Source organism: Oryza glaberrima, chromosome 4, assembly GCF_000147395.1.
Source record: "Oryza glaberrima chromosome 4, OglaRS2, whole genome shotgun sequence".
NCBI classification, from domain to species: domain Eukaryota; kingdom Viridiplantae; phylum Streptophyta; class Magnoliopsida; order Poales; family Poaceae; genus Oryza; species Oryza glaberrima.
The window spans coordinates 23,994,674-24,020,746 of NC_068329.1; the positions used below are offsets into that span (position 1 = coordinate 23,994,674).

The following is a 26,073-nucleotide window of genomic DNA, read 5'->3' on the forward strand; positions in this document are numbered from 1 at the left end:
TGATCATCAAATCCGAATTCCAAAGCTAGCTATCAGAGATGTACTCCCTCCATACTCTTAAAGAAAGTCGTTTAGGACAATGTTTAAGTCAAACTTTAGGTATATAAATCATAAATAACTCTTAAGTTGTTGAGTTTGAAAATATAAAATTTATATAAATAGATTTGTCTTGAAAAAATACTTTCATAAAATATACATATATCATTTTTCAATAAATATTTTTATAGAAAAAAGAAGTCAAAGTTGTGTTTTGGAGACCGTGTCGCTGTCCTAAATGATTTCCTTTACGAGTACGGAGGGAGTATATACTACCAGTACATAATAAGATCATAATTCATTTTTTCTCGAACGCGCAAAAGAATAAGATCATAATTCATAAAACATAAAATAGACGATACGTGCCCGTGTGCATGCGAATGCAAATGATCCATGCTTAATTATTGGAAGAACACAGTGCTTAATTATTGGAAGAACACAGCCATCATGCCTGGAGCTACCATACCTGATATGCATGCACAATTGCACAGCAACCCATTCTAATTGTACATGGAATCTTGCTAATAATTTGGCAAAGCTATTAGCAGCTCGCCTGAATCATCATATACATATATATGCAGTTATGCACACACACAGAACTCTTCCATGTAGTAGTAGGAGTACAAGAGAGGAAAACGGACGCAGTACTCTCACCAATCATATATCTGCAGTGGGGACAAACCGCTATATAGCTGTGTGGCAGCCATGCATTTCTGCTCATACATATGGTGCATGATACACAGATTGAAAAACTTGGGAGTTGGGTTCTAATGGCCGATCGATCGAGTGGTGGGGCTAACCGACCGCGGCTAGCTAGCGATCGATCTCAGCGACCATGGCCAACCAGATGCACTGCGGCGGCAGCATGCATGCAGCAGCACACACACACACAGCTCGCAGCAGCTGCAAGCACTCACGCTGAGGTTTCCGGATTAAGCCACAGCTCGCAGCTGGGGGCGAGGGAATTTTTATCATTGCATCTGCAGAGCGGAACAGCAAAGAAAAGCCTCTTCTTCAGGGCCATCCTCTCGCTTAAGCCTGTGCAACCGTGCGAGGCCATATGCATATACCCTACATGGCTTTGAGCTGTCGGTCTAAACAGCTAATATGTGTGTGGATTATTCGTGTCATGTTTCTAAAATTAAGTACCATGCATTGATATAAATAATGAGGGCTGCTATTGTGTACAGGATCATATTCAAAATAGGATACCTATAAGGTATCAGATCTAGCACCTTATAATTAGTATCCAGCTGATACGTGTCGTTACCTAACCGATACTAGACCTACACTGAGAGAGGGAGAGGAGAAAGAGTGTGTGGTTGTATGTTGTGATTTAAAAGTTAGTGGACATCAACTCTATTATAATGTAGGATTACTCGTATAAAGCTAATAAGCTACTCATAAGCATTTTATTAGAGTACTTATTAGCTTTATAATATTTAATTTATTCATATGAGCAATTTTTCTCAATTCATGATATACATAATCATCATTAATTTCAGTTAGTACACATTGACACATTGTGCTCCCAGATCGATACACACGCTGCTTTCTTTTCTTTTCTTTTTTTTAGGGGCTATTGAGTGTTCCGATCAGTGTTAGTAGACTGTTAGTAGTGAACTGGAGATAATCGATCAAAGTGCAGCGTGCCAATGCAATCGGCCAAGATATTGACGGACAGGAAGGCAGGAAGCATGTGAAGAGCACTGCTGTTGTACAGTTCAGTTGCCAACTCGTTGTGTCCCTAGAAAGGGAGAGAAGTAGACAGTACGTACTGCGAGTCTACTACTACAGCAACAGCAGTCAGCAGCAAGAAAAGAATAGAAACCTATAGGAGTAGTACCGCCATACAGGTACTGTACAAGGAAGACACGAGGGAAGGGAAGGGAAGGGAAGAGACAAGGGAGCGGTAGAAGACAGCCATGGATAAGGAGTACTCCATCTCTTTCAAGATAAAGTTGGTACGAAATATGATACATTATAATAAAATAAAAAATTTAGTATTGAATGTGACATGTTTTAATATTATAAATAGATGAATCTTCCGTTTAGATTTTAAGTATGAAAATATGTTATATTTCGTACTGAATTTGTTAATTTATTTTAGGAGAAAGAAGCAGAACACAGATCAAGCTGTGTTTAGTTCACACTAAAATTAGAAATTTGGTTGAAATTAGAACGATGTGACGGAAAAGTTAAAAATTTATATGTGTAGAAAAGTTTTGATGCGATGGAAAAGTTGGAAGTTTGAAAAAAAAAGTTTGGAACTAAACACGGTGTCAATCAGAATGGGTAGTAGGAGGGAAGCAGCTACTCTCTTTGTCCCATTTTAAGTATTGTTGTGAGTTTTTTATCCAGCGTTTGACCGTTCGTCTTATTTGAAAAAAATTTTATGATTAGTATTTTTATTGTTTTTAGATGATAAAACGTGAATAATATGTGACGCATGATTTTTTTTTATTTTTTTTATATTTCTTGTAAATAATACGGGTGATTAAACGTTAGACACGAAACCCACGACTACACTCAAAATAGGATGGAGGGAGTATACAGGTGAGCTAGTAGCTAGCTGGGTGGTGGTGGTGTTCTTGCGTGCAACTGTTATGTCTGATCCTTCGCTTCACCTTTTCATCCCTGGCCAGTTGATGCTTTCAGAGTCATAGTCATCTTGGCCTGCTTGATGGCAAAAAATGGCCATCATTGCTCAGATAGACGGCACCAGTGTCCGTTTGCGCCGGAGGGGGGCACCAGGAAGAGAAGAGAGAGAGGGGGGCATCGCAAAGAAGAAAGAGAGAAATGGTGTCGAGCTCGTGCATGCTCTCTTCCAGCCGGGTTGGCCTTTAGTTCATGAGTAATCGTACTAATGCTCATCAAGTATTCGTTCTTTCGCTGAGTAAGATCTAGTTGGCAAAATCTTACGGATTGGTTTGAACTTTATCGAATTGCTAATATATGATAGAGCGTTCATCCATAAAATTTATTGTAAGATTAAAAATATGTTTTGTTAGAATTATTCTGTTCTGGAACTTCGCTGAAAAGATTATAACAATTTTATGGTTTTCATAAAACTATGATAACTCTATGTTACCTATTAAGGGCTGTCGGGAAAAATTGAACCAAAATTCTGTAAGAGAACATCTTAAGTAGACCCCTAAACATAACCCTTAAAAAAATTTTAGGGACAAGAAAAAGAAGTCCAACAAAACCCCTCGAAACAAAAAGGCCCCGAAATCTCCCACCGCAACCCTATTTCTATATACTCTTGACCACAACTCTATCCATTTTACCTATATAAAAAAAAACTCCATCCATTTTAAATTTTGTCGGGAAAAATTTTTTAATGGCGCACATCGTCTCCTCCCTCCCGTGCCGCTGCCATCCTCCCCGATCTCTATCGTGAGCACACCGTCAGACGTTGTCCAAGCGGTTCTGCTCCGACTGCCCCTAATATTCCCCATATCACCTCGGACAATTCTACTCAATCGCCACCATCCACTTCCACTCTGACCATCGCCACCATCCACTTCCACTTTGGCCCCAGCCATCGCAAACCTCCCCCTCCACCAAAACCATCCGCTTCCGCTCTAACCGCTCTAACCGCCACCCTCACCAACCTTCCCTCCACCACACGCCTTGTTGTCTTCATGTGCTTATTTTAATTTATATGTACATATGGATATACCTGGTAGCCTACATAGTTATCGTTTCTTAATTAGGTTCTAAATTTCCGAAGTAGTGTTTTATGTTTTTATATTTTGGATTAGTAAACTGTTTGGTATTAAAACAGACATAAATTTTTAGTTTTTGTTAAAATTAAAGAGAAAAAGAAATGGCTAAGAAATAGAGTATTAGAGGATTTTAGGGTGCTCAAGAAATGGGGGAACCCTCATTTAACTTTTGGAGGCTTAAAATGAGGGTTATTGGTGAGGATGCTCACAAGCATTATATTAATTTGATGATGCCCTGTATTTTGCTACGGGATATATGTTGGATATTGTGAAATGATTAAATGATTTGGGGTGAAATATTGTGAAAATTATTTGAGAATGATGATTTAGCGTGTGTGTTTAGTTTTAGAATGAAATAAATTGTAGATATAGGTACTATATATTTGTATGTTGAGCTTTGTTTGCTTAGTGGGTTGATATGGCATGCTTGTATGTTAGGTTTTGGGAGTGCTTACAAATACTATGCTTACATGTTAAGCTTTAGATATTTAGTGGTCATTAGCTTTATAGAAAGAAGGGATGCATCAATGCAATGTGGAAGTTTCGATGGCAGGCTATAGAGGTGAGCTAAAACTACCTCAAATCATAAGAATGTGTACACATAAAGACACAAATATTAGGGAATGACATAATATCAAATAATTAGAAAGGGTGAGGCTTCGAACCCGGATCGCCCAGCCCACCACCTTGTGGAGCTAGCCAGAAGACCCCTGGGTGTTTTCTCTGTACACATAAAGAGGAGAAATTAATTAGGTTGATAGGAGCAACACGATTATTGACAGCATCAAGTTTTACAAGGAGTGGGGTTTCAAAAGGTTTGACAAGGAGAGGAGCAATGAATATAGAGAAATGTGTAGTTGGTGGGATGTGAGGAGCCACGACGCGGCACATGAGAAAGAGGCCACAACTTCTATTCTAGCGATCGTTGTACTGCTCAAGGGGCATGCATATGGAGTAGTACCTCTGGAGAAAAAAAGGGCTTTAATTATATTCTGGGAGTAAGTTGATCATAATCTCTTTTCGTGTGTGTATTGTGCACCAACAACTATATTACATTTCTAAAACATATATATATGAATAGAGGGGCAGAGATAGAGGCAGGGACGTAAGTGGGACATATAGCAAGGGCACAAATTTTACAAGACAAATTAATGAAAAATAATATAATTTTATCTATAAATAATTTGATTAGCCCTATACTAAAATTGTAATTAAGGCTCAGTTTATACAAGTAGCGGAGCTATCTTCCATGCTAGAGATGACCAATAAGAACTCCCTTGCTGCAAGGTATCCACGGTGCTCTTAGCTCCACCATTAGTTTGAACGAAGCGCTCACATGCATAGTGACAGGCCGGTATATCTTGAAACAAAATTATTACAAACTGACTCGATGTCGATTGGTATATCTCTTACCGCTAAAATAATAATTACTTGTAAATACGAGTACTCATGCTAAGTTGAAATCGAATAAAAACAGGTTATGCCACAAGAAACCAATTAAGCTACTCTCATTTTATTTTTTTAAAAAAAAAATCAGTTGAACTATTCTCACTTTGCGCGCTGCTACACCATTTATTTGAACACCTTACTATCCGGAATCAAATCTCTTGAATGAACAAACTGGTTGCAAACTTTACAATTTCGATAGACATGATTGGAATTTTGCATTTTCCATATGGTCGGTATATGGACGATGCACCTGATCGGTAAGTATATCTCCGATCAGAATCATGAGCCATCCGAATGGCTCCAAATGGCCTTTCCAGTTTCCCACCCCCACTGCCTCTTCACACTCGACCGGCCTAGCGATCAGACTATCATGACGTCCCCCGTCTTCCCTCTCCCTCATGATGGTGATTTTGGCCCTTTGGGTCCATACCTTTTTCGTACCACACCTCTAGTTTTTTTGCACCCCACGAAACGCTAGATGTGCCTAGCTATATCGATCACATTCCGAGCCAGCTTCCTATACGTACGCTAATCTAAACCCAATAATTAAGTTTCTCTCCCGTGTGTCCCCTTCCAACCACACCATCAGGTAGAGAGGAGAGAAATCTTGCAGCCCATTGTTTCATTTGTTGATATGCTTATTCAAATTATTTATTAGCAAAGAAAAAAATTATTAATAAAACTTTTATATACGTGTTCTTAACTACTCAAAAATAAATATTGTAAAATAAAATGCAATAAAAAACAAAAAAATCAAATTTAAAATTAAGTTTTAAAATTCAAATTTTAACTTACAAGCATAAGTACAAACCAAACAATGAGACCCAAGATAGTTTGGATGTTGAAGTGATGATACCGGAGAAAATATATGGTGAAAGTCTAGAAACTATATATTAAAATATGTAAATTAAAATAGGCGTTTGAGATAGAGTAAAAACTCATAGTGATGTGTTCATTTTTCATCAGCGTAGTTTCTAAGGGTTGGTTTGGTTTGTGGTTTAAATAGGCCAATGCTAAATTTTGACAAGTTTTGGCATGACTAATTTTGATAAGGTAAAGTTGTGTTTGGATAGAAGCCAAAATAGCCTAAGTTCACTATTGAAATGGCCTATTTTCTTAGGCATGACAAAATTTGGCTTCAAATAAATAGACACTAAATACTATTAAAATTGCTAAATATTGGTAACCTAATTTAGGCCTCAAATCAAACCAGCCCTAAGTTTACACTTAGATATTTTCATGCGAAGCTGATGATCAATTTCCATGTTCGCTGAATCGGACAATCGGTGCGAGAATGCATGGGACGCGCGCGATCGAACAACCCTGATCGACAATTCGCGACAGGGCCAGAATGGAAGTTTGGCGCTGCCGGCCGCTGCTGCGTAACGCGCGGCTTTGTACTAGGTGGCCGGCGCCGTGGGCGCGCACCGCGCGCCCGCGCGCGCATGCAGGGCTCCCACGAATTGGTAGATCGGCCTCTCGATCGGGACACGGACGCGACAGCGTCGCGGTCGCGATCGCGCGGGCAAATACGGCAGAGAGAGCACGGCGTTGGACAAAAAATTTCTGTCGGCCGGGCTACCGCGGCGCGTGCGGCCCCCGGTCACGGGGCTCACGGCAGTCGCGCGCGTCTAGCTGCTCGCGATTCCCAGCCGCCTCTCGCTAGGGACTCGTCCGTCACTCGTACGGTTAGCACTTGCATCGTCAAATCATCGCTATTGTGCTCGTGTCCATGTGCTATTGTGCTCCCTCCCTAGCTATCCCCACCCAGGCGGCCATGCGAGAGAGCGTCCTCAGGTGGTGGCGCGCGGCTTCTGCTCTGCTGCTCGGTTTGCTCTCGTCCCGTCTCTCGCGTCATCGCGTGCGGCTCCCGCTGTTCACCGCCGGGGGGACCCGGTCGGGCCTGCCGTTATCTTTTTCTGAAATGGAACGTTTTCTATAGCGGACAGCGGTGTACGTATGCGTTCAAGAATCACGTGCACCTCATGCACGTGATGCAGGGGGAGTACAGAAAGTAGGAGCCAGGCGCTAAGGGACACGCCGTGAGGACCTTACATTAGACTACTACTCCATTTAGATTGGTTATTCCATACGAGTACTCCTTTCGTTCCAAAATAAATCAACCTTATACGAAATATGACACATTCAAATGCTAAGCGTATGTCCAGTTTCGTAATACTGGATGTGTCACATCTCGTAGAGATTGGTTTATTTTGAGATGAAAGGAGTACTACACTAGCACAAGAATACAATGGTATCGTACAAGAATATAATAAGTTTATTTTTAGCAGTTTGTCTCAAAATAAGCTTAATTTTAAGTAATCATTGTATCGAAGTTTATAAAAGTTCAAGGTAAATGCGAAGTAGATATAATTATATTGAAATGCAATAAAGTAAAAGTATTATAGTATTTTTAGTTTTGTATTGTTATATATGAAAACAGTGAAAAATGAACTTAGGCCGTGTTTAGTTTCAAAGTTTTTCTTCAAACTTCTAATTTTTTCATCACATCAAAACTTTCCTACACACAAACTTCCAACTTTTCTATCACATCATTTCAATTTCAACCAAACTTTTAATTTTAGCGTGAACTAAACACATCCTTATTTCAAAATGGAGGAATGGAGTAGGTCGTACTAGCTCAAGAACCGCGAGGCAAAAGGAGTTGTGGACTGACTGTCAAGGAGAAGCTCCAGGAGTAGGTGACGGAAGAGATCCAGCGCCTAAGATTACTCATCATGATATGCCTCTCAAATCTTGATGTCATCCAATAGTAGCTGGTGGGGTGGCATTTTAGCTAGAGAAGGATAGGTACGGGGAGAGTGTTGATATCTAATCTGATCTTCGCCTGTCAATCGCGCTTGAGATGACCTGTTTTTGATGGTCTGATGTGATCCCAAGATCCCATCCGATCTGCAGCCCTGGATTTACTGAAGCCACCTGCTGATGTAGAGTAGGGATAGTGTTTTATCCGTTCTTGCTCGTTTTGTCGCCTCCTTTCTGGCGCAGAGGGAGGAAACAGGAAAGAGATGGAGTAGTGTGAGGTTGATGGATAAACAAGATCAGGTTAATATTAGAACAGACTGATTAGTGATCACTGATGTGATGGGTTGAATTGAGCAAGTTTCAACCAACAAGACTCCCAATTTTGCTTGCATTAATGAAAGAGATAGCAACCGGTTTTTTTGGTTAATTTGTAGTAGTACTGTAGTAATTCAGCAGCATGCTCTGCTGGAAGTATGGACAACATTCTAAGTGCTAGAAACTAAACATTTCATTGTGAAGCATCAGGTGCCCCCTTCATTTCCAAATCAGATTGACTGATGCCCACGCAGTCACCGGTAACAAACAGGGTTCACCAAACCATTTTAAGTGTGGTTACCATCACTCCACGGTTTAGAGAAAAAACCATATAGTTATCGCGAGATATACCGTGGTTTAAAAAATTGAGAAGGTTACCGTACGTGATAGCCATGATAACCACACGATAACCTTACGGTCCCTGGTAACAACATAGCAACACCGTACACTCAACAATATCAAGTGATGAAAAAAATGGACCTAGGAAGCATTTCAGACTCAGATTAGCTTACATGATCTTCCTTTTTACAGAGAAATCTAAGAACTTGTCGCTCTGCATTGTGAAACCCTCTCGTTGAAAATCTGGACACTCTACATACACTAGTTAAACCATCGGCTGATCAGATACCCTGTTAACCCTGAGTGGTGCCTTTTATAAACAAGCAGACCAAAACAAACAAGGCCTGTTACAGTTTCAACGTGAAAACACAAACCATTTGGCACACGTTACACGTCCATGGTCCTGGAGTCCCCACGAATCGAGTTCGCTGTACTTGGTTTGCAGGTGACTGTATATTGAGATTTACTACCTGTGGCGAGGTTAAGTGAGAAACTGAGAATTCAGTTGCTAGCGGTCGAGAAACCTGTACGATGGCATGTCCTCAATTCGTTGGATATCTTCAAGCAGTAACTCCCTCTCAAGTTGTCGTCGTGTAGATTTGATAACCGCCTGCAGAGCGAGTTTCATAATCTAGTCAGTATGGAAGGCACTTGATAGTAGTTACAGATAATGTGACCAGGAGATTTCGAATTGAAGGGAATACATTGAAATCCATATAATTGGCGTGCATTTCAAGCCATTTGTGATCCATGAGCTTAAAGGTTATGCAATAGAGAATGTCAAAAGCTCGATCATTTTCTGAAGAAAAATAAACCAAATGGTTAGAATATATGTCAGCATCTATATATACATGCCTCTTAACTTGTAAGAGTATGAACATTCGCTAAAGCCAATGTACTAATGATTACACCTATAGTTCCATCTGGTATATAGATTTCAATGTAACAAAGTAAACTGATTTTGTTTGCCAAGAAATAGGCTGGTCTTAGTAAATTGCCAATTCTCAGTGCATTGAACTCCGGAAAGTGGACAGAGTTAGCCCATTCAGGCACTCAACTAAGCATGTATGAGCTAAAAGGATAATGCTTTTTAAAAGAACAAACTCTTAGGGCCTGTTTGGCACAGTTCCACCTAAAATGGGAGCAGAGCTGGGTGGAGCGCTCTCACAAAATGAATTAGAGAGGTGGACCTGGTTTAGGCTGCTCCACAACTCTACGCCAGACGCAACTCCTAGAGCTAAACTTAGGAGTTGGAGTTCTACCAAGTAGGCCCTTATTAGTTATAGGTTCGTGGATGTAGAATAGATGCAGATCACTTTACTAAAATACTATACTGTACTAGGCCCATATATAGTTCTGTATGTATTAATCCTGTAGAAATGTAATACTAGTAATTACACTGTACCTAAAAGTAGATTTAAGAACACCGATCCAATCAACGACCTTGGTTTAGCTGCAGAGGTAATCAAGACCAGTCATTGTGACATGAATCACCATTGTTGCAATGACAAATCCTCATTCATAGTTCAGAAAACATTGCAAAGGAAACAGATCAGCAAACCTGCTTGAAGATCAAGCATCTGAATGAGCATGAATGTAATGTTTACACCAGCAACAGCAAATGGATATTCCCACAATGCTCTATCACCATTCTGCTTACAAAGGAGCTCCTGGAAGGATTTCTGCAAAAAGGAAAAAGAGGTCCTATTGAGCTGAATTAGGTCCTATCTGCAAATATCAGATTTCTATAGTATTAGGTCCATTGGATATTTATGGGTTCATTGTCAATAGATCATTAACTGTTCATTTGATGAAGAAATGACAAGGAAGTGGGTCTCAATGACTCATTGCCACTTCAACAGATATATATACATAAGAAACATATTCTTTCCATCTCAAGCACAAGAAAAGCATTGAAGATAGTATCAAATATATATGTGAACCAGCACTGTAGTCAGGGGGATCTGTACTTACAGTATAGTTCTTAGCAAAGTACAGTAAATTCTCCAAAGAGATAAAGCCACCGCCCCTGCAATTAAAATGCAGCATGAGATTACACTTATGATTATCTGAAATTTAACTAAGAATTGGTAACTAAGGCCATACAAGATAATCTAGGGGGAATACCTGAAATCTGTAGATGGATCTTTCCCTTGCCATCCCATCTCCTTCCACTGGTCTGATACTAGTCCTAAAAGTTCAGTTCCAGGAAAGGAAACATGCCAAAGGGTCTTTAATGCTTCCTAATGGACAAAAGGTTTGATGAAGGGTAATTAACCTCACTAACCAGTGATGTGATGAAAACTTTGATAAGTGTGAAAGTGGAGAATGAAAATATAATAGTACGTATTTTCTTAAGGGGACAAAAAGCAGTTTTAACAGAAGCAACTAAATATTAACCAGAAAAAAAAAAGAGAAGAAAACTCATAGACGAGCATCTGGTATTGTGCAGTATGATCAGTGGCTAATTTATCCATACAGAAAGACAGTAAATAAAACTCTCCATGCCATATTTAACAGGACTAAAATGTGTTCATTTTATAGTACGACAATATGGGTGTCTGAAATAGCACCTTAGAACCCACAATTCCACAAACAAACACCATGGGTGCTGATACTATCCGCATATCATACCTGATGCTCTCCATTTGAACCATCGTACGGTACCTCTATCCGGTTCTGTAATCTCTGCAGACAACACTCCTGCAGGGCAGAAAAAAATTCCGTCATTCGTGAAGAGAACTTCCATGCCTCACTTACTACCACATTGGCATCACATTATCACAACCACCTTCGCTAGCCATCTCTCCAAATGCCAATTAAGGTTCGAATTAACCTGATTCAATTTTATTTTTCTTATAAATCACAATCTACGCTTGCAGGGATCGATCATACCAATACTACCATAGGCCGATTTGCATACATACATATACCCACCATCCATCCAAAAAAACAACTTCAAGCTACGTAAAAAACGATCGCATGATCACATCACGACATGGCTTTACCAAGCATTGACGAGGAGCAGAGTATTTTGTTTGTTGCATTGTGGAGTTTCACCTGAGCGGGGCTCAAATCGAAGGAGATGCGCTGGTCGCTGTCCCTCCTCTGCGCGCAGACGCAGGAGAACCCCCTCCCGATCCACGCCGTCGACCCCGCCACGACCTCCGCTGCGGCGCGCAAGCCAAAAAAAAAAAAAGGAAAAAAAACAAAAAAAAAAAGAAAAGGAGAAGAGAACCTCGTCGCCGTCAGGCTCTGCCCCGAACCGAAACAGCAGCAAAGCAAAGCAGGCGATCGCGCGGCGAGCACGTACCGTACGTGTTCGGCGAGGGGTCGTGGCAGGAGGAGCCGCCGGAGAGGCGGCGCATGGCGACGAAGGAACCGGCATTCCGGTCCATGCCGCGCGGGCGGTGGCGCTGCTCTCCCGCCGTCTTCTCCCTCCCTCTCTCTCTCTCTCTCTCTCTCTCTCTCTCCGGCTGCCTACGCGCCGCGATCCGCGCGGGCACCCATGGCTGGCTGGGGGGGAGGCTGCGGCTTCCAATACAGAGGCGTGCGCGAGCGCGAGATCCCACGGACGGATCGCGAGGAGAGAGGGAGAGAGGCTTCGCGCCGCGACGCTTTTCTATCTTTCTTTGTTTGGTTGGGCAGCCTGGCTCTCCTGGTTGGCTGGCTGGCTGCAGATCGATGGTGGCTGTGGTGGATAATTCGTGTGCTATGTTTTGAGGAGCCGACCTAACTAGAAATTCTCTGCGAAAATGGGTGCCAAACTGCTAATACCATCGACATCCACCACTTCGTTTGTTTCACGTTTTCAAACTTCAAGCTCCCCAACATATGAAGACGTCTTTCGCTTTCCGTGGTTCAGCCGACTCTAAACTCTGAAGCAGGAAATTTTCACGTTGTACTCAAACCTGCATAATCCCTTCCGCTTTCCACTGGAGAGAAAAAGTTGGGATCTGGGCTCAGCTAATCATTGATTTTTCATCATGTGGTCATGGTTTGTCGTAATGCCATGCGATCCATCTTCTGTATAAAAAAAATTCCCGCTTCCTTCTCTGCCCTGTCCTCTGTATTCGTTCTGGGGCGCCTCGTCGAGATGCAGCCATGCTGGCAATCACAACATACTGATCCAGAGTTATGCATGCATCTACAATATACAGATCTACCAGGTAATAAACACATACATTGGCATTGGCAAGAGGCGAGAGCTGGTGGTGCTGGACATGTTGTGCTCGATCAGCTGCCTGCACTTTTTTTTTCTGTAGCCACCTTCAGTTCTCCTCACTCTTCCTCCCTTTCTTCCTTTCAATAGTCACCCTAGAGTCGAGTTCTTCTGCTTTGTTTGCTCTGTTCAATTTATAATCTGACTTTTCACCACTTTTAAGATGTGGCAATTAAGGATTTGTCACTCGCAGTGTATGACATGTGAGCCCTCATGCGTCTATGATATGTGAGTCCAGTGATAAATTCTTAATTGTCACCTGTAAGAGTGACAAATAGTAAAATATCTCCACCATGGCACAGTTGCTCCTGCTCCCATGGTCTGCTGATTGTTGACCTGCCAATAGTTGCCATGTCTTAATTCAGCTAGATTGATGTCAGGGGAGTACCTAGCAAAAAAGAAACAGGAGGGTGAGAACTGATAACATACTGCCTTTTGTGTTGTGGTTAATACTGCATAGCTTCCCGGTAAAAAAAAATTGCTTACCTTAGTGTGTGAAGCTTTGCTCTGGCTCATGACCATTTTGGAGGGGCAGAATACACATGAAACATAGTTGCATTCCAAGATAATACCATAAAATCTGAGAGCTGGAGGAATATTTAACTTTTATATTGCTATATTATATTAAACACCCTTTAATTGAGCATTTCACCTAATGGGGATATGGGATGGCCTATTGAGGGCCACTTGCCATAAACGAATGCAAATGATATTATCCTCTCCATGACTCCATCACTGCTAGCCAGTAACCAGCAATCACACTAATACACAATGTACTACAGCTAACAATATACATATGGCCCAGTCATCAATCTTGGCTCCCAGGTGGTGAAAATCTACGGCACGTGAAGTGTGGGCTCCCAAAGATTATGACCAAATTATATACCAAGTGGCATAAACAAGCCATTTTAAATGAGTCAGCCCATGGCATAAAATATAGCAATGCACATGGAAAGCTGATGCCATGAGTTTGATTTCTTACTGACAACATAAACATGCACATTCCACGAGGCGATGAAATTTACAGGTGATATATGATGCACATAGATATCAGTGATCCTATTTCTGACCAGGACAAAAGGTTAACAGAAACAGAGAACTTATGCGAGGGTTAGTTCCAGGATTTATGGTAGAACTGGTTGATTCCACCTGCGCTTGACTTCAGTTTTCCATCGAACATCTCTGAGCTTTCCATCAGTTCCATAGTCTCTCTCCATCACCATATTAATCCCTTCGTCCGAGTACCAACCAACTCCTATACAGAGTATACCGTCTTTGTCCACATCAACATAGGCAGTGACACCACCAGGTAACCAAAGCATGGTGACATCTTGCATGTCAAGCATCTCTTCCTCCCCAAAAAAAACCGAGCTCTCTGGCAGGCTTCTCTTCTTCACTGTCTCCATGCACAAGTATACAAAGAGGGCACCACCCTCAATTTCTTGCCTTTCCTCACTGAAAATTGGAGTTGCACTAACTTCATATACTTTCCAGGAGCCAGTAAGGTCTGATGGTTTGGTCCGCTTTCTTTGAGATAAAGGCTTAACATCAACAGGTGTATCACTGCATCAAACAAAAACATAGTCCATCAAATATTCTTCGAGTCCTCAAGGCGATATATTGTTCAAAGGTAGACAATTCTACAATAGCCTGTCCACCTGGAGTCCTGGTCTTCTGGACGACATGGAATTATTTTTGTTGGGGATTTAAGGAGACAAATGGAACTGTTTCCATTTACAAAAAAAAAAAAAAAAGAAAACCTGTCAGGCAATCTTCTCCCACTACCCGCCCCCTCCCCCAACCCACCCCTCCAGCAAAACATGGAATTATCAGGGAGGTGTTCTACCTGTGTTTGACCCTGATGTGCTAGTTTTTAATCACACTAAGCAAGTAAGCACTAACTCTAAAAGTTAAAGGAATGGCAAACCGATATGATGATGGTATTTTCAGAGTCATGAAGGTTATATTGCATTGTTTCCAAAATACAAGGAGGCCAATATGTTTTGGAGAACAGTAGAGAGAATCAGAACATGTGTTAACAGAACTATACAAAACAATGATTCCATATGATGAAAAGAAGAAGAGCAATTCAAGGTTTCCTTACTCCTTATTTGCCTAGAAAGACTATCTTCCATATATTTATTTCTCCTTATTTGCTTAGAAAGACCCAACTTTATATAAAGGTCCAGAATGGACAAATTTGTCAGATCTAACTAACAATGGTGAAGGACATTCATTATTTTGGACAGTATTAGAACATGTATGATCTTTTAATCCAAAGCAAATGTGTGGATTAGCTAGTAAAAAATTAGGGCCTCTGTAAAACAATTTTTATGCCAATCTAGAATTACAAGTAACTAAATTCTAGACTCGCTAGTAACCCATTATTATTGAACAGCAGTAAAATATATGTCATGCTTCATGAGCAGAAAAGAAGATGAATAAACTTGTTGCGATGAATAAAACCGAGTCTTACTCTTCAACATGAATATGTGCTGGGCTGACCCATTTTTCTTCATATACAGCAATCCTTACGATCTGTATGTTAGCCCCTCCTTCATTTAACTCAATAGTATGTACAATACGCAATCTCTTGTGACACCCTTTGACCAGACACTGAAACAGAGATGGATAATTTATCAATTGGTAACCCCAAAGCATTATAATGTAAAAGGGGAAAATGTTTTAATTTATGCATACATAAAAAAAATCACATCTCACTCGTAAGTCATAAGTCATAATGGCCGCGATATTATACTTTACAGGCCTAAAGTTAATTAGTAGTAAACTAAGTTGAGAAGAAATTTAAATATATAACAAAGAAGTTGAAGTACCTAGAACACCATTTTAAGATATGGAGGAGTACATTTCATTACAAGACTTGTCTACTTTTCTTTGTTATGGTTGTCCTATAAGACATCCATTCACTCAACTCAAAAGAACCTTAATTCTCAGTAGTTGCATAAATCAAAATGGTTTTTTTTCTTTGTAGCATGAAAAAAAGTTGCAACCACTCAGAAGACGACATTGAGCAAAAAACGGTTCTTATCAAGAATATGAAAACAGTGTAGCTTTCACTAGATCAAACCTACATCATCATCATCATCATCGTATCGTGCTTGATTAGACAAAAGGCCTATTAGCAAAGCCTAACTAGTAAACTCGTGGGATGCATCTCATCTACAATTCTCTTGTAGGAAATATTTTCTAGTCCGGATCTGCGCATGCTAGCATATACGGAGAAACATTATTATCATTGCACTAACTCAAAACCTGAGCATGTTTGCAGAAGATGATAAGATAACTTAAGACTAAGCAGAATAAACATACTTGCTCAAATTTATATGTTGGTGAAATGAAGTATTTCGATTCATCAAATTCACCAATCGCTAGATCAACCGGCCCTCTAGAGTATGATCCATCCTGAAAATCAAGCAGCAGCAGCCAAAATAATAAGTACTAGGATTTTCATAAACAAGAATAAATAGCACAAAAAATATTGAATTATAAGAGTTATAACGATAGTCCAGTCTCGCAGGGAAGAATAATGACCAGAAAATAATCTGCCTGAACAATAACGGATCCACCAAACGTCACGGCATTTTAGTGCAAAAGGAGTAAAGAGTTTTTCAGTGATTCTCAGTATCAATTTGACCTAGATCAAACCTTATGTGATGATCAAGGTTATTCGTATCATAGTCATTAACTCAGTACAGCTAGCATATGAGATACATTCCACACTATAGAGGTTGTTTGGATCATTTGGAAGACCCATGCATCAGTTTCAATTCATATTGCAGAGTAGTTTGAGTTTAATAATTAGGCTCTAAAGTAACCTAAATGTTTGGTTCAAGTCATTATGGTAAGAACTTAAGGTTAAGCATTCAAAGAAAATAAACCTAAGGTTAAGCTGAGCAAACAATTCCAAAACAATAATACTGGCCGTTCTGGCACATGAATTTTTTTGTCAATTCTGAATGGCAAGCAAGCTCTGTGAGTACCAATGTACCATTACACCATAAAGCATAAAATTTGTCTTTAACACAGCGCTGAATGGTCTATAGTTCTAATCATCCTACAGCATTAACTCTCACAACTTAACTTTTTGTTTACATAACATGCCATCAATTTTATTTTATTTTTTTGTCCAGGCTATACAGTTGCTATGCTAGAGACCCAGTTCTACAAAACAATATCCTATTTTCGCTGGAGCCAGTTATGTCCACATTAAATATCCAACCTAAGGAAGCATAGTACTTATGGTGGTAAAAACAGGATAGTAACAGTTTTTATAATGCTTTGCATAGAGTTAATTAACAAAGTTATTCCTAGTATTTCAGATGAATTGTAAATAAAATGGAAAGAATTCAACCTCAAAATATACAATCCCTGGCTCCTGAGCAATAGAATCTTCATCAAGTACATCGCTCTTCTTAAGATCAAAAGATTCATGGGCAGGCAAATCAAGTGTTCTCTTGTCACTGTAATTGTACTGATCCCCGCTATCATATCCAGCACTCTGTTTCTCAGCTTCCCCATGGGGATTGAGCTGCACCCAGTTTGTCTTCCTTCGGATCACAGATCCATAATTATTATCAGCATGCTTCTCAATATGAGAAAGAGTGTAGCAATCATAAAGGTACTCTTGTTTGCTTCCCACTCCAACAGGCTCCATTTCTGCTGTGATTGGTGAGAACACGGCTCCAACACCCTTCCAAACGCCACTTAAGCTGCTCGCAAATGTATCCCAAGACGGCTTTATAACAGGTTCCTATGATTGAAAATGACAACATCAGAATAATGCATAAACCTTTATTAATTTGTACTCGTACATCTTTTCAGATAATGGATTAAAACATGGCCTCTACATCCAATACAGATGTACACAACCAATTTGTACCCATATACGTGCTAAGTACTGTTTGATGCTGAGCAACTGAGGATGCTCTTCCCCAAAGTTAATATCAACTATTTCCCACCAGTTGAATCAAACTCAGCATTAACTGGCATGCTTACCCTTAAAATAGCATACCATCCTGTAGCAGTATTACTAATATACAACAATGCACGTATAGCTTCATCCCCATCATCGATGAGAGGATCTTCCGGGACGTATTGCAGAATCCACCACGAATCATCAAACAATAAAGACTACACGCACGAATCAATGGCACACATCTACGTTCGCGTTAAGTAGTCGTGCTCGTGTGATAGTACGTACTACTGTACTAGTGCCAAACCTGGGTTTGGAGCACTGTCTCGACCTCCACGAGCATGGCTCCGGAGACCAGAACCCTCGAGCCCGCCGCATCCTTCCCCTTCCTCCTCCCCGGGGGCGGCGGCGGCGGGAGGCGTCGCCCGCCGGGGCGCCTCCGGCGGCGGTGCTTCGGGCCCCGGCTCGCCTCCGCGGCGGCGGCGGCGGCCCGGTCGTTGTCGACGCTCCAGACGTTCTCCTTCCCCCTGGGCGACGCCTTCCCTCCCCCGGCGGCGGCGGCGCACGAGACGGTGGCCCTGGACGCCGAGGAGAGGCGGTGGTAGCGGTGGACCGGGAGGGCGAGTCCGCCGCTGCACGCGCCCAGGCACGGCGGCTGCATGCTCTCGCTCGATCTCGGTGGCGGTTGCTCGGCGACGGCGAGGGCGCAGAAGCGTCGAGGCGGAGAGCGGAGGGCGGAGCTTTGCTTGGGGATAGTGCCTCGGAGAGCGTTGTGAGGTTGACATGCGGGCCCCACCCCGTGCAGGAGACCGAGAGCGGACCAATTGAATAAAGCGCCTTTCCACACTGAAAACGTACTTTCGATCGATACGCTTCCTGCTCTGAGGAAAGGCTTTCCAAGCTTACGCGACGCGAACTTCTGTCATTCTGTGAGAGCCCCTTCGGCCCACATCATTAGCTCTACAAGACTACAACAATACCAAAATTTAAATCTTAAAACTAAATTTTAAAATCAACTTTAAGTTTTTTCATTATAGCTTCTTTTTCAACGTTGATGTTTAAACAATTAAGAGCACATATATAAAACTCTTAATTATAAATTACTTCCTTTACGTTAATACAGCATTTGACGTACGTCCTATCGGTAATTGACCAACCAATGCCAGCCTTGGTCAGCTGCCACCTTGTGAACATGCCTGCGTAGTGCGATAGTGCCTGCACTAACACAGGACGACAGACGACTACTGAACTTGAATTAACTAAGCATCAACGAGACAACGACGGCACCATGGCCAAACCCAGCTCACAGCTGTCGCCTTTATCGGTCCAGCTTCCTTGACACCAACGGTCGAGCAGCCACACCGGCTACAAATCCAAGCCCTCCAACGCCGTCGTCGCCTCGCCGCCGCCGCCGCCGTTGCCGCCGGGGGCGCATCAATGCATGCACGCTGCATAGGTCGATCGATCGTCGAGGATTAATGGCACGGCGGGTGATCAAGCCTTGTCGAGCAGCTCGGGTTGGCTTTTCGCGAGATCAATGTAGGAGTAGCGCGGTTTAATTCGGTCCTGGAAAAAGCGACGTCTAATTTCGATCGGCACCCAATTATTAGGAGAGCGAGGGAAGACGATCAGATCATGGTCTCTGCCTCCATCATGTCCATTCATTCAGGCTGATTTGATTACCTAGCTACAGGCTACGCACAAAAGCCACCGACAACGCTGCGGGATGGCTAAGGCTGTGTTTAGATCCAAAGTTTGGATCCAAACTTCAGTCCTTTTTCATCACATCAACCTATCATACACATACAACTTTTCAGTCACATCATCTTCAATTTCAACCAAAATCCAAACTTTGGATCCAACTAAACACAGCCTAATTGTGAGCTCCAGTACAGTATTTAACGGGTGCTAACTAATGGCTACTGTTTGTCAGCTTGGCTCCTGGCGTGGCACTGGCCAAAGCATCGCCTTGTGCATGCAACACCTCCACATCAGCACATGCAGGTTGTTGTTGTTAGTTTACCTTGGGACACCGGCATCTCTGTCGGTCCATGGCCATTTGGCAATACTAACAGCAGCAAAGAAATCAAGCAAGCTGCTTATTAACTGTAGCAAAGCATGAACTGTTAAATGAAGCAGCTTTTATTAATGGTTAGTACTTGGAAGGTCCGAAGAATTGCCTTCCAATGACCACCGGTAGGGAATTTTCCATGCACTGTGCTGGAGATGATCAAATGCGTTTACCAATTTACCATCAGTAGTGCGCCACTAATGTCTAATGTCTAATGAGTGAAGTGATCATCGCCTAAAAAATGAGTGGCGAACCGGTGATCATATATAGTACAAGCATGGTGGTTGGAGAGAAGGCAAAAGAACAAAAGTAAAGGATGGCGTTGCTTTCCTTGCAATGTAAGGACCCCCTAGCCTCCAAAAATTGGCATGGCTAGCTAGCTAGCTCTTGCCTCTCGCCATGCCACGTTAAGATAAGAAGAAAAAGGAAGGCGAAAAAAAAGGCAAATCATGCGCTCAATTACGGGGTACGTGGTGGTGGTGCACTAATGCATAAGCCTAATCATTGTACCAGAGGTTTGAATTCAAGTGAGCCCTATAGTGTGTCCAAGGAGGAAGAGAGGCCTTATTAAGAGGAACCAGGCTGTCCATGGAGACATTGCTGCCGTTCTGGGCCAGGGATCTAGTTTGCGAGTCCCTGTCAGGCGTAATGGCAAGAGGACAGTAGGAGGAGGAGGAGGGTTAAGTAGTTAGGAAAAAAAAAGTTAATTGAAAAAATCTCCTGTGAAAAAATTATGGCATTAGCAACAGCATAACCACTGCTTAATTAATCCGCGGTTCATGCTCCTGCTTTAATGTACCCTCTTTGCCTCTCCCTGCTCCAAAGGCAACGTACCATGCATCGATCATAGATGTGTACTAAGCCGTGCATGTTGCTTTCGGTTCTGAGTGACTGCATCCATTGAGTGCTCCTAAATGAACAATCTAGAACAGCCACGGTATGCTGAAAGAAGTAGGTGAGCTCTTTGAGTCTTTTAACCGAGGGGTTGAACTTGCGTCGAAGATTTTAGGCGCAGTTCGCTGTCAAACTTCGCCTCCAAGTGCACGCATTTCCCGAGCAATCCGGAATGGTTTTGTTTGGAACCATTTTTCCATTGAAAAACTGTACTACTGTAGTGCATCAAGGAGGATCGATAATGTATCGTACTATTTTGTTGGACATGAGATCTGAAATGTATTCGCGTGCAGGGCAGAGGAAAGAAATACGTATGAACATGTGCCGGTTGGCCATCGTACGCTACAAATTTTTAATACGCGCGGCGTATGCTGATGAATTACTGTCCTCCACCATAAAGACCAGTAGGTGAACACGCTGACTCACTGAGCTGTAAGCAGGGTTTTGTCAAGTAGAAAACCGCTCCTCACGGTTTATCGAAACCGACAAAAAAAACCAATGAACCCGACGATTTTTCGAGACGAAAACCGGTTAAACCCAATTGGCTTGTACAAACTGACATCTAGTGGTTTTACAAAAAAATTATAGGTTTTGTCAAAAATATACAAACAAATTGATCGTGACATATCTTAAAACTACGAGCCTGAGCAGACTAATATCATATCTAATACAAAGTTGTTATATTTTGAAACGAAGACGATAAGATTGTGTTGGTAGTACGGAGTACGTAAGTAGTATAGCTCGTTTCACGTTCCAAATTAAGCCGCTTAAGATCTTCCTTTCACCATCACCTCGACTTTACGCGCGCGCACGATCGCCTTCGCCGCAGCGCGCCAAGCTATATATATACGTCACTCGAGCTCTCGGTACCTGCATTGCTTAGGCCACTTGACACAGAACCACCTCGCTGCTTCGCGCTAGCTAAGTCGCTGGTTAGAAAGAGACGCGGCAATGGCGCTCCTACGGCCTCTCGCGCTCTGCTTGCTGCTCGTCTCCTGCGCCGCGCAGTCGCCGGCCTCGTCGCCGTCGGCGTCGAACGGTCCTCCGCTCAGCGCCGCCACGCCGCAGGCATCCGCCGCCTCGTCTCCACAGGTCTCGGCCGCTGCACCGACCACGGCAGCCTCGGCGCCACAGGTGTCGTCCGCGGCGGCCCCGACCAATGCCGCCTCGGCGCCGCAGGTCTCCGCCGCGGCCCCGACCAATGCCGCCCAGGCGCCGAAGGTCTCCGCCGCAGCACCGACCAATGCCGCCTCGGCGCCACGGGTTTCCGCGGCGGCTCCGACCAATGCCACCTCGGCGCCACAGGTTTCCGCCGCGGCCCCACCGACCACGGCCGCCGCGGCGCCACAGCTGGCCGCCGCGTCACCGCCGACCGCCACCTCCTCGCCACCGGTCTCCGCGCCTACTTTGGCAGTGGCAGCTCCCCCTCTGGCAACACCGCCCACCGTCGCCGCCCCAGTGGCCTCCCCGCCCCTCGCCACTCCACCGGCGGCGCTTCCTCCGGCCACCGCGCCACCGACGTCTGCACCCGCTCCGCTGCTCGCCGCCCCGGTCCTGGCGCCCGTCGCCACGCCGACCTTGGCCCCCGCGCCAGCTCCCGTATCGCCGGCGCCAGCGCCCGTATCGCCGGCGCCGGCTCCGATCGTGGCCCCGACCCCGGCGCCCATCTTGGCGCCCGAGCTGTCGCCCCTGATGGCACCGGAGCTGTCTCCCCTCGGCTCGCTGTCGCCGGGGCCCTCGCTCGCGCCGGCGATGGCGTCGGAGGATGAGTCAGCGGCGACGCGCGCGCCCGCCGGCATTGCCGCGTTGGTGGCATTGGCGGCGGCGGGGCTCGTGGCCTTGTTTTAAGTATAGCTGAGTCACATCACCGCCTACTTTCGCGTTTTCTGTTTAACTTTGTTATTACTCGATCGTTTTCCCGTCGTCTTTTTTGTGTTTTGCGTGTCTGCATGTATGATTCTTGGTGTACGATAAATTGGTTATTTATTTCTTTTTTTATCATTTATGGATGATAAATATGGATCGGGATATCCTACAGTTGCGCCGTAGATAGAAACTTGTGTGTATATCTGATAGACTCATGTTGCATTTTGCAATTGACACACGAGATGTCACTCAAATGGTTATGAGAAAAATTAAGAAGAACTAAAATGTTGTATTGAACATATGATGTATCATTTTATAAACATGCAAGATCAAATTTAATCTCTACATGTTACAACGAAAGAAACACATTTAATTGTAAATATACGTTAACTATATATAATATATATATTTTTCAACTTGTAAAAGTTAAATTTTAATTTATATATTTGTAAAGTGATATATCACATGTTAATATATCTTCTTAGTCTTTTTAAATATTTTCACAATTATTTAATGACATACGTACAAACAATTAGAGAGTTTGAAATCCACTGTCAGACTAGAAAGTTTTGTGCGCAACTCCGGGCAGAAGCGTATTCTCGGTAACAGAGCGAACAAACGAGCCGAAAGCCGTTTGCACAGTATAAATAACCAGGACTCACACAGGCACGGCCAGGTTAAAACAAGATCCGGTGCAAAGGAGTTGCACGGATTAATCCGTGACCGATGGTAGCGCGTTGGGGGACACAAGAACATGCGTGCAATTGTCACACACCACGGTTGGTGGAGTACGTGTGTGGCCTTGTGGGGGAGAGACGCCATATAATCGTACAAACCACGAACCGACGAACAGAGCAGCAGGCAGAGACGGGACACACGTATGCATTGGATCTGCGTGATCGTTTTGGTAGTACGCTTTCGGTGTACCAAAGGCAGGACTGCGACTGCGTTGTCGGTGAGCCGAACCGCGACTGCGTTGAAGGTCAAATTCATTTCTTCTATTCTTATCGGGCTTCAGCCCAAACCAGCCTGAAAACACCGGCCCGGCCCAACCCAGAAAAGTACTACGAATACGTGCCAAAAAAAACACCACAGCGCCCAAAAACTCACAGACTCCGATTTGCAAACGCATGAATGAATTTCGTGCAATTCGTAAACTGACTCCGCTTGCCCTTCAATCTTCGTCATCAATCGTCACCATACAAACAGGGCTGCAGCGATGATGCACAGCCACGTGGCCACCGCGGGCCCCACCGTCCCCCGGGGGGACCCGCCGAGGTCGAGCGTCGGGACGCCCGCGTCGCCGGCCGCGCCGGGGGAGAGGGCGCCGCCGCCGCCCGGGCTCGCCGGCGTCGCGCCGGCCCCGCCCGGTGAGGCCGGCTCGGAGACGGGCACGTGAAGCCTCATGCCGCCGAGGCAGTGCAGCTCGTTGCCGCAGACGAAGTAGCGGTCGCCGGGCGCCGTGAGGGCCACCGTCGTGTTGCCGTCGCTGCTGGAGAGCACCGCGCTGGCCGTGCTGCAGTTCCTGTACCCCGCCTCGTCGACCTCGCTCAACGTGTGGTACTTCGAGTACTGGAACACTGCACCGGCCGATCGATCACAAAAACACAGGTGAGTTGGAGTTGGATAGCATGCAAAATTGCAAACAATCCAAAACTGCTGGTAAATCAAGGGCGCTTACCGAGAGTGTCGCCGACGAAGAACGACTTGCCGTCGAGCCAGGACGGGAAGTCGGCGCTGATGTCCCAGCCGGCGCTGTTGCCGACGTTGTACGACGCCGCCTCGGCTACCCTCGCCGCGCCGCCGTGCACGAGCAGGACGCACACCGCGAGAGCCAGGCAGGATTGAGCCATTGGAGGGGGCCAAGCCACGGGTACGTACGTGATGTGCGAAACTGTGGCTCGCTCGATAGGAATCTAATGGGTGACCATGCCTGCCAAATCCCTCGATATGTAGGAGGTTCTTGTTGAGGATGGATCACCTAACTGTTAATATTGTATAGGGGATGTCGCTAGGTTGCATGCATTGCAGGCATGTTAAAGAATTGGGAGGCGTCACAAGCAAGCTGCAGGCGACACACGCAGGCAATGAGACAAGTCAGCTTGTGTTGACGCGGTTCAGACGGTGAAGGCGATTCGAACTGAAATTCTGAATTGGTGGTCTTCCGGGGTTCGTTTGGTGAGGTTTGGTGCAAAAAGTATTGGCGGTTAAGCGGTTTCCCCCTGTTTTAGATTCGTGTTTGTGTGCTGATATCATGGGAGTAGGCAATCTCCTCCATGGGAGTATGTTTTCCCTGGCTGGTTGTAATCGACAGCTCCTCCAATCAAAGGGGAAAGGAACAGGTTTGGTCCAGTGAGAAAGTCCAGGGACTTGGGGCTCAGACGCTCAGTGTGCAAGATAAGAGCATCTCCAACAGAGACCCTAAATACAATTCCTAAACAGTTTTTAGGTGCTAGGGACAAAAAAATAAACTCTAGCAAAGCCCCTACTATAGGCCCTAAAATAGGAAGGACCTCAAATACCCCTCCGCAGCCCCTAGGCCTGGGGGCTGTAGATCATCCCTCCCGCGGAATGGCGGCCATGGCGCCGATCTTCGCCAGCTCGCTGGTTCCGTCGCTCGTGGCCGACGGTGCAACTATCCAGTACCTCCACCGGCCACTGCTTGTCGTTCGCATGTCCGCTTGCTTGTTTTTTCGTGGTCCTTGATCAGTTCGCACACTGATGCACTATATGGTAGACAAGAATGTTCTGAAATTCATGACCATCATAAACATGTTTTAAACAATCCTGCTCTCGATTGGTTTATGGCTAACTGTGGTTCTAAACGATCATGGTATAAAAATTATTGTTCTGTTCCTTTAAGGTTTGTGGTGCTTGGTAGGTTGAGACAATTAGGCTGCTTGCAATTACGCAGTAGTTCCTTCAAAGATTATTCTGCAGTGTTGTTCTTTTGTGTCAGTTGTGAGTTGAAGTTTAACTTCAAGGTTTTTTTTTTTCTAGGAGGATTTAAGCTCTTTCTGAAGTTTCTCAGATAGATTAGATTGGAAAAGGTATAGAGTTAATCTTATCTATTGATTATAGTTCTTATTTAATTGAACTACGTAGTGTCTTTAATACTTGCCAGTAGGATTTCACTCCCATGTTTGAGAATTTTGAATTTGAATTATGGTATTTAAAATTATGGATTTGAATACAATTGAATTCTATGCATTAGAAATATTCGTATTTGAATTATTACTATGTTAAACTAGGTGTAAGCATAGAGTATAATCAGAAATACAAGAGAAAAAGAAATGGGGGCTAAGAAATAGGGCCTGCTGGTAGAGTTGGAGGTAATTTTTGAATTCTTAGGAAATGGGAGCAGCCCTCATTCAACCTTTGAGGACTCTAAAATAGGGACTACTGCTGGAGATGCTCTAACCAATCCTTCTATAGTTCTATACCAAATTGA

At 43.7% G+C, this 26,073-nt stretch overlaps 3 protein-coding genes across 3 annotated transcripts; 1 reads left to right on the forward strand and 2 right to left on the reverse strand.

The window, feature by feature from the left end:
* Positions 1-8,433: 8,433 nt before the first annotated feature.
* On the reverse strand, positions 8,434-18,606 carry LOC127770911 (uncharacterized). The gene is made up of 15 exons (XM_052296684.1): positions 18,099-18,606; positions 17,231-17,629; positions 16,189-16,281; positions 15,335-15,474; positions 13,987-14,421; positions 13,159-13,246; positions 11,950-12,403; positions 11,697-11,806; positions 11,271-11,339; positions 10,764-10,879; positions 10,611-10,665; positions 10,198-10,318; positions 10,042-10,089; positions 9,341-9,435; positions 8,434-9,246 (listed from the first exon to the last, which is right to left on the reverse strand). The coding sequence occupies exons 1-15, from the start codon at positions 18,450-18,452 to the stop codon at positions 9,145-9,147; spliced, it is 2,679 nt and encodes an 892-aa protein (XP_052152644.1). The 5' UTR covers positions 18,453-18,606; the 3' UTR covers positions 8,434-9,144.
* A 3,000-nt stretch (positions 18,607-21,606) lies between these two features.
* Positions 21,607-22,757, forward strand: LOC127770337 (classical arabinogalactan protein 9-like). Its single transcript, XM_052296004.1, has one exon. It carries the CDS (start codon positions 21,708-21,710, stop codon positions 22,602-22,604), a length of 897 nt encoding a protein of 298 aa, XP_052151964.1. The 5' UTR covers positions 21,607-21,707; the 3' UTR covers positions 22,605-22,757.
* Positions 22,758-23,576: 819 nt separating this feature from the next.
* Positions 23,577-24,734, reverse strand: LOC127770338 (stellacyanin-like). Its single transcript, XM_052296005.1, has 2 exons — positions 24,304-24,734; positions 23,577-24,202 (listed from the first exon to the last, which is right to left on the reverse strand). Exons 1-2 carry the CDS (start codon positions 24,473-24,475, stop codon positions 23,817-23,819), a joined length of 558 nt encoding a protein of 185 aa, XP_052151965.1. The 5' UTR covers positions 24,476-24,734; the 3' UTR covers positions 23,577-23,816.
* Positions 24,735-26,073: the final 1,339 nt, after the last annotated feature.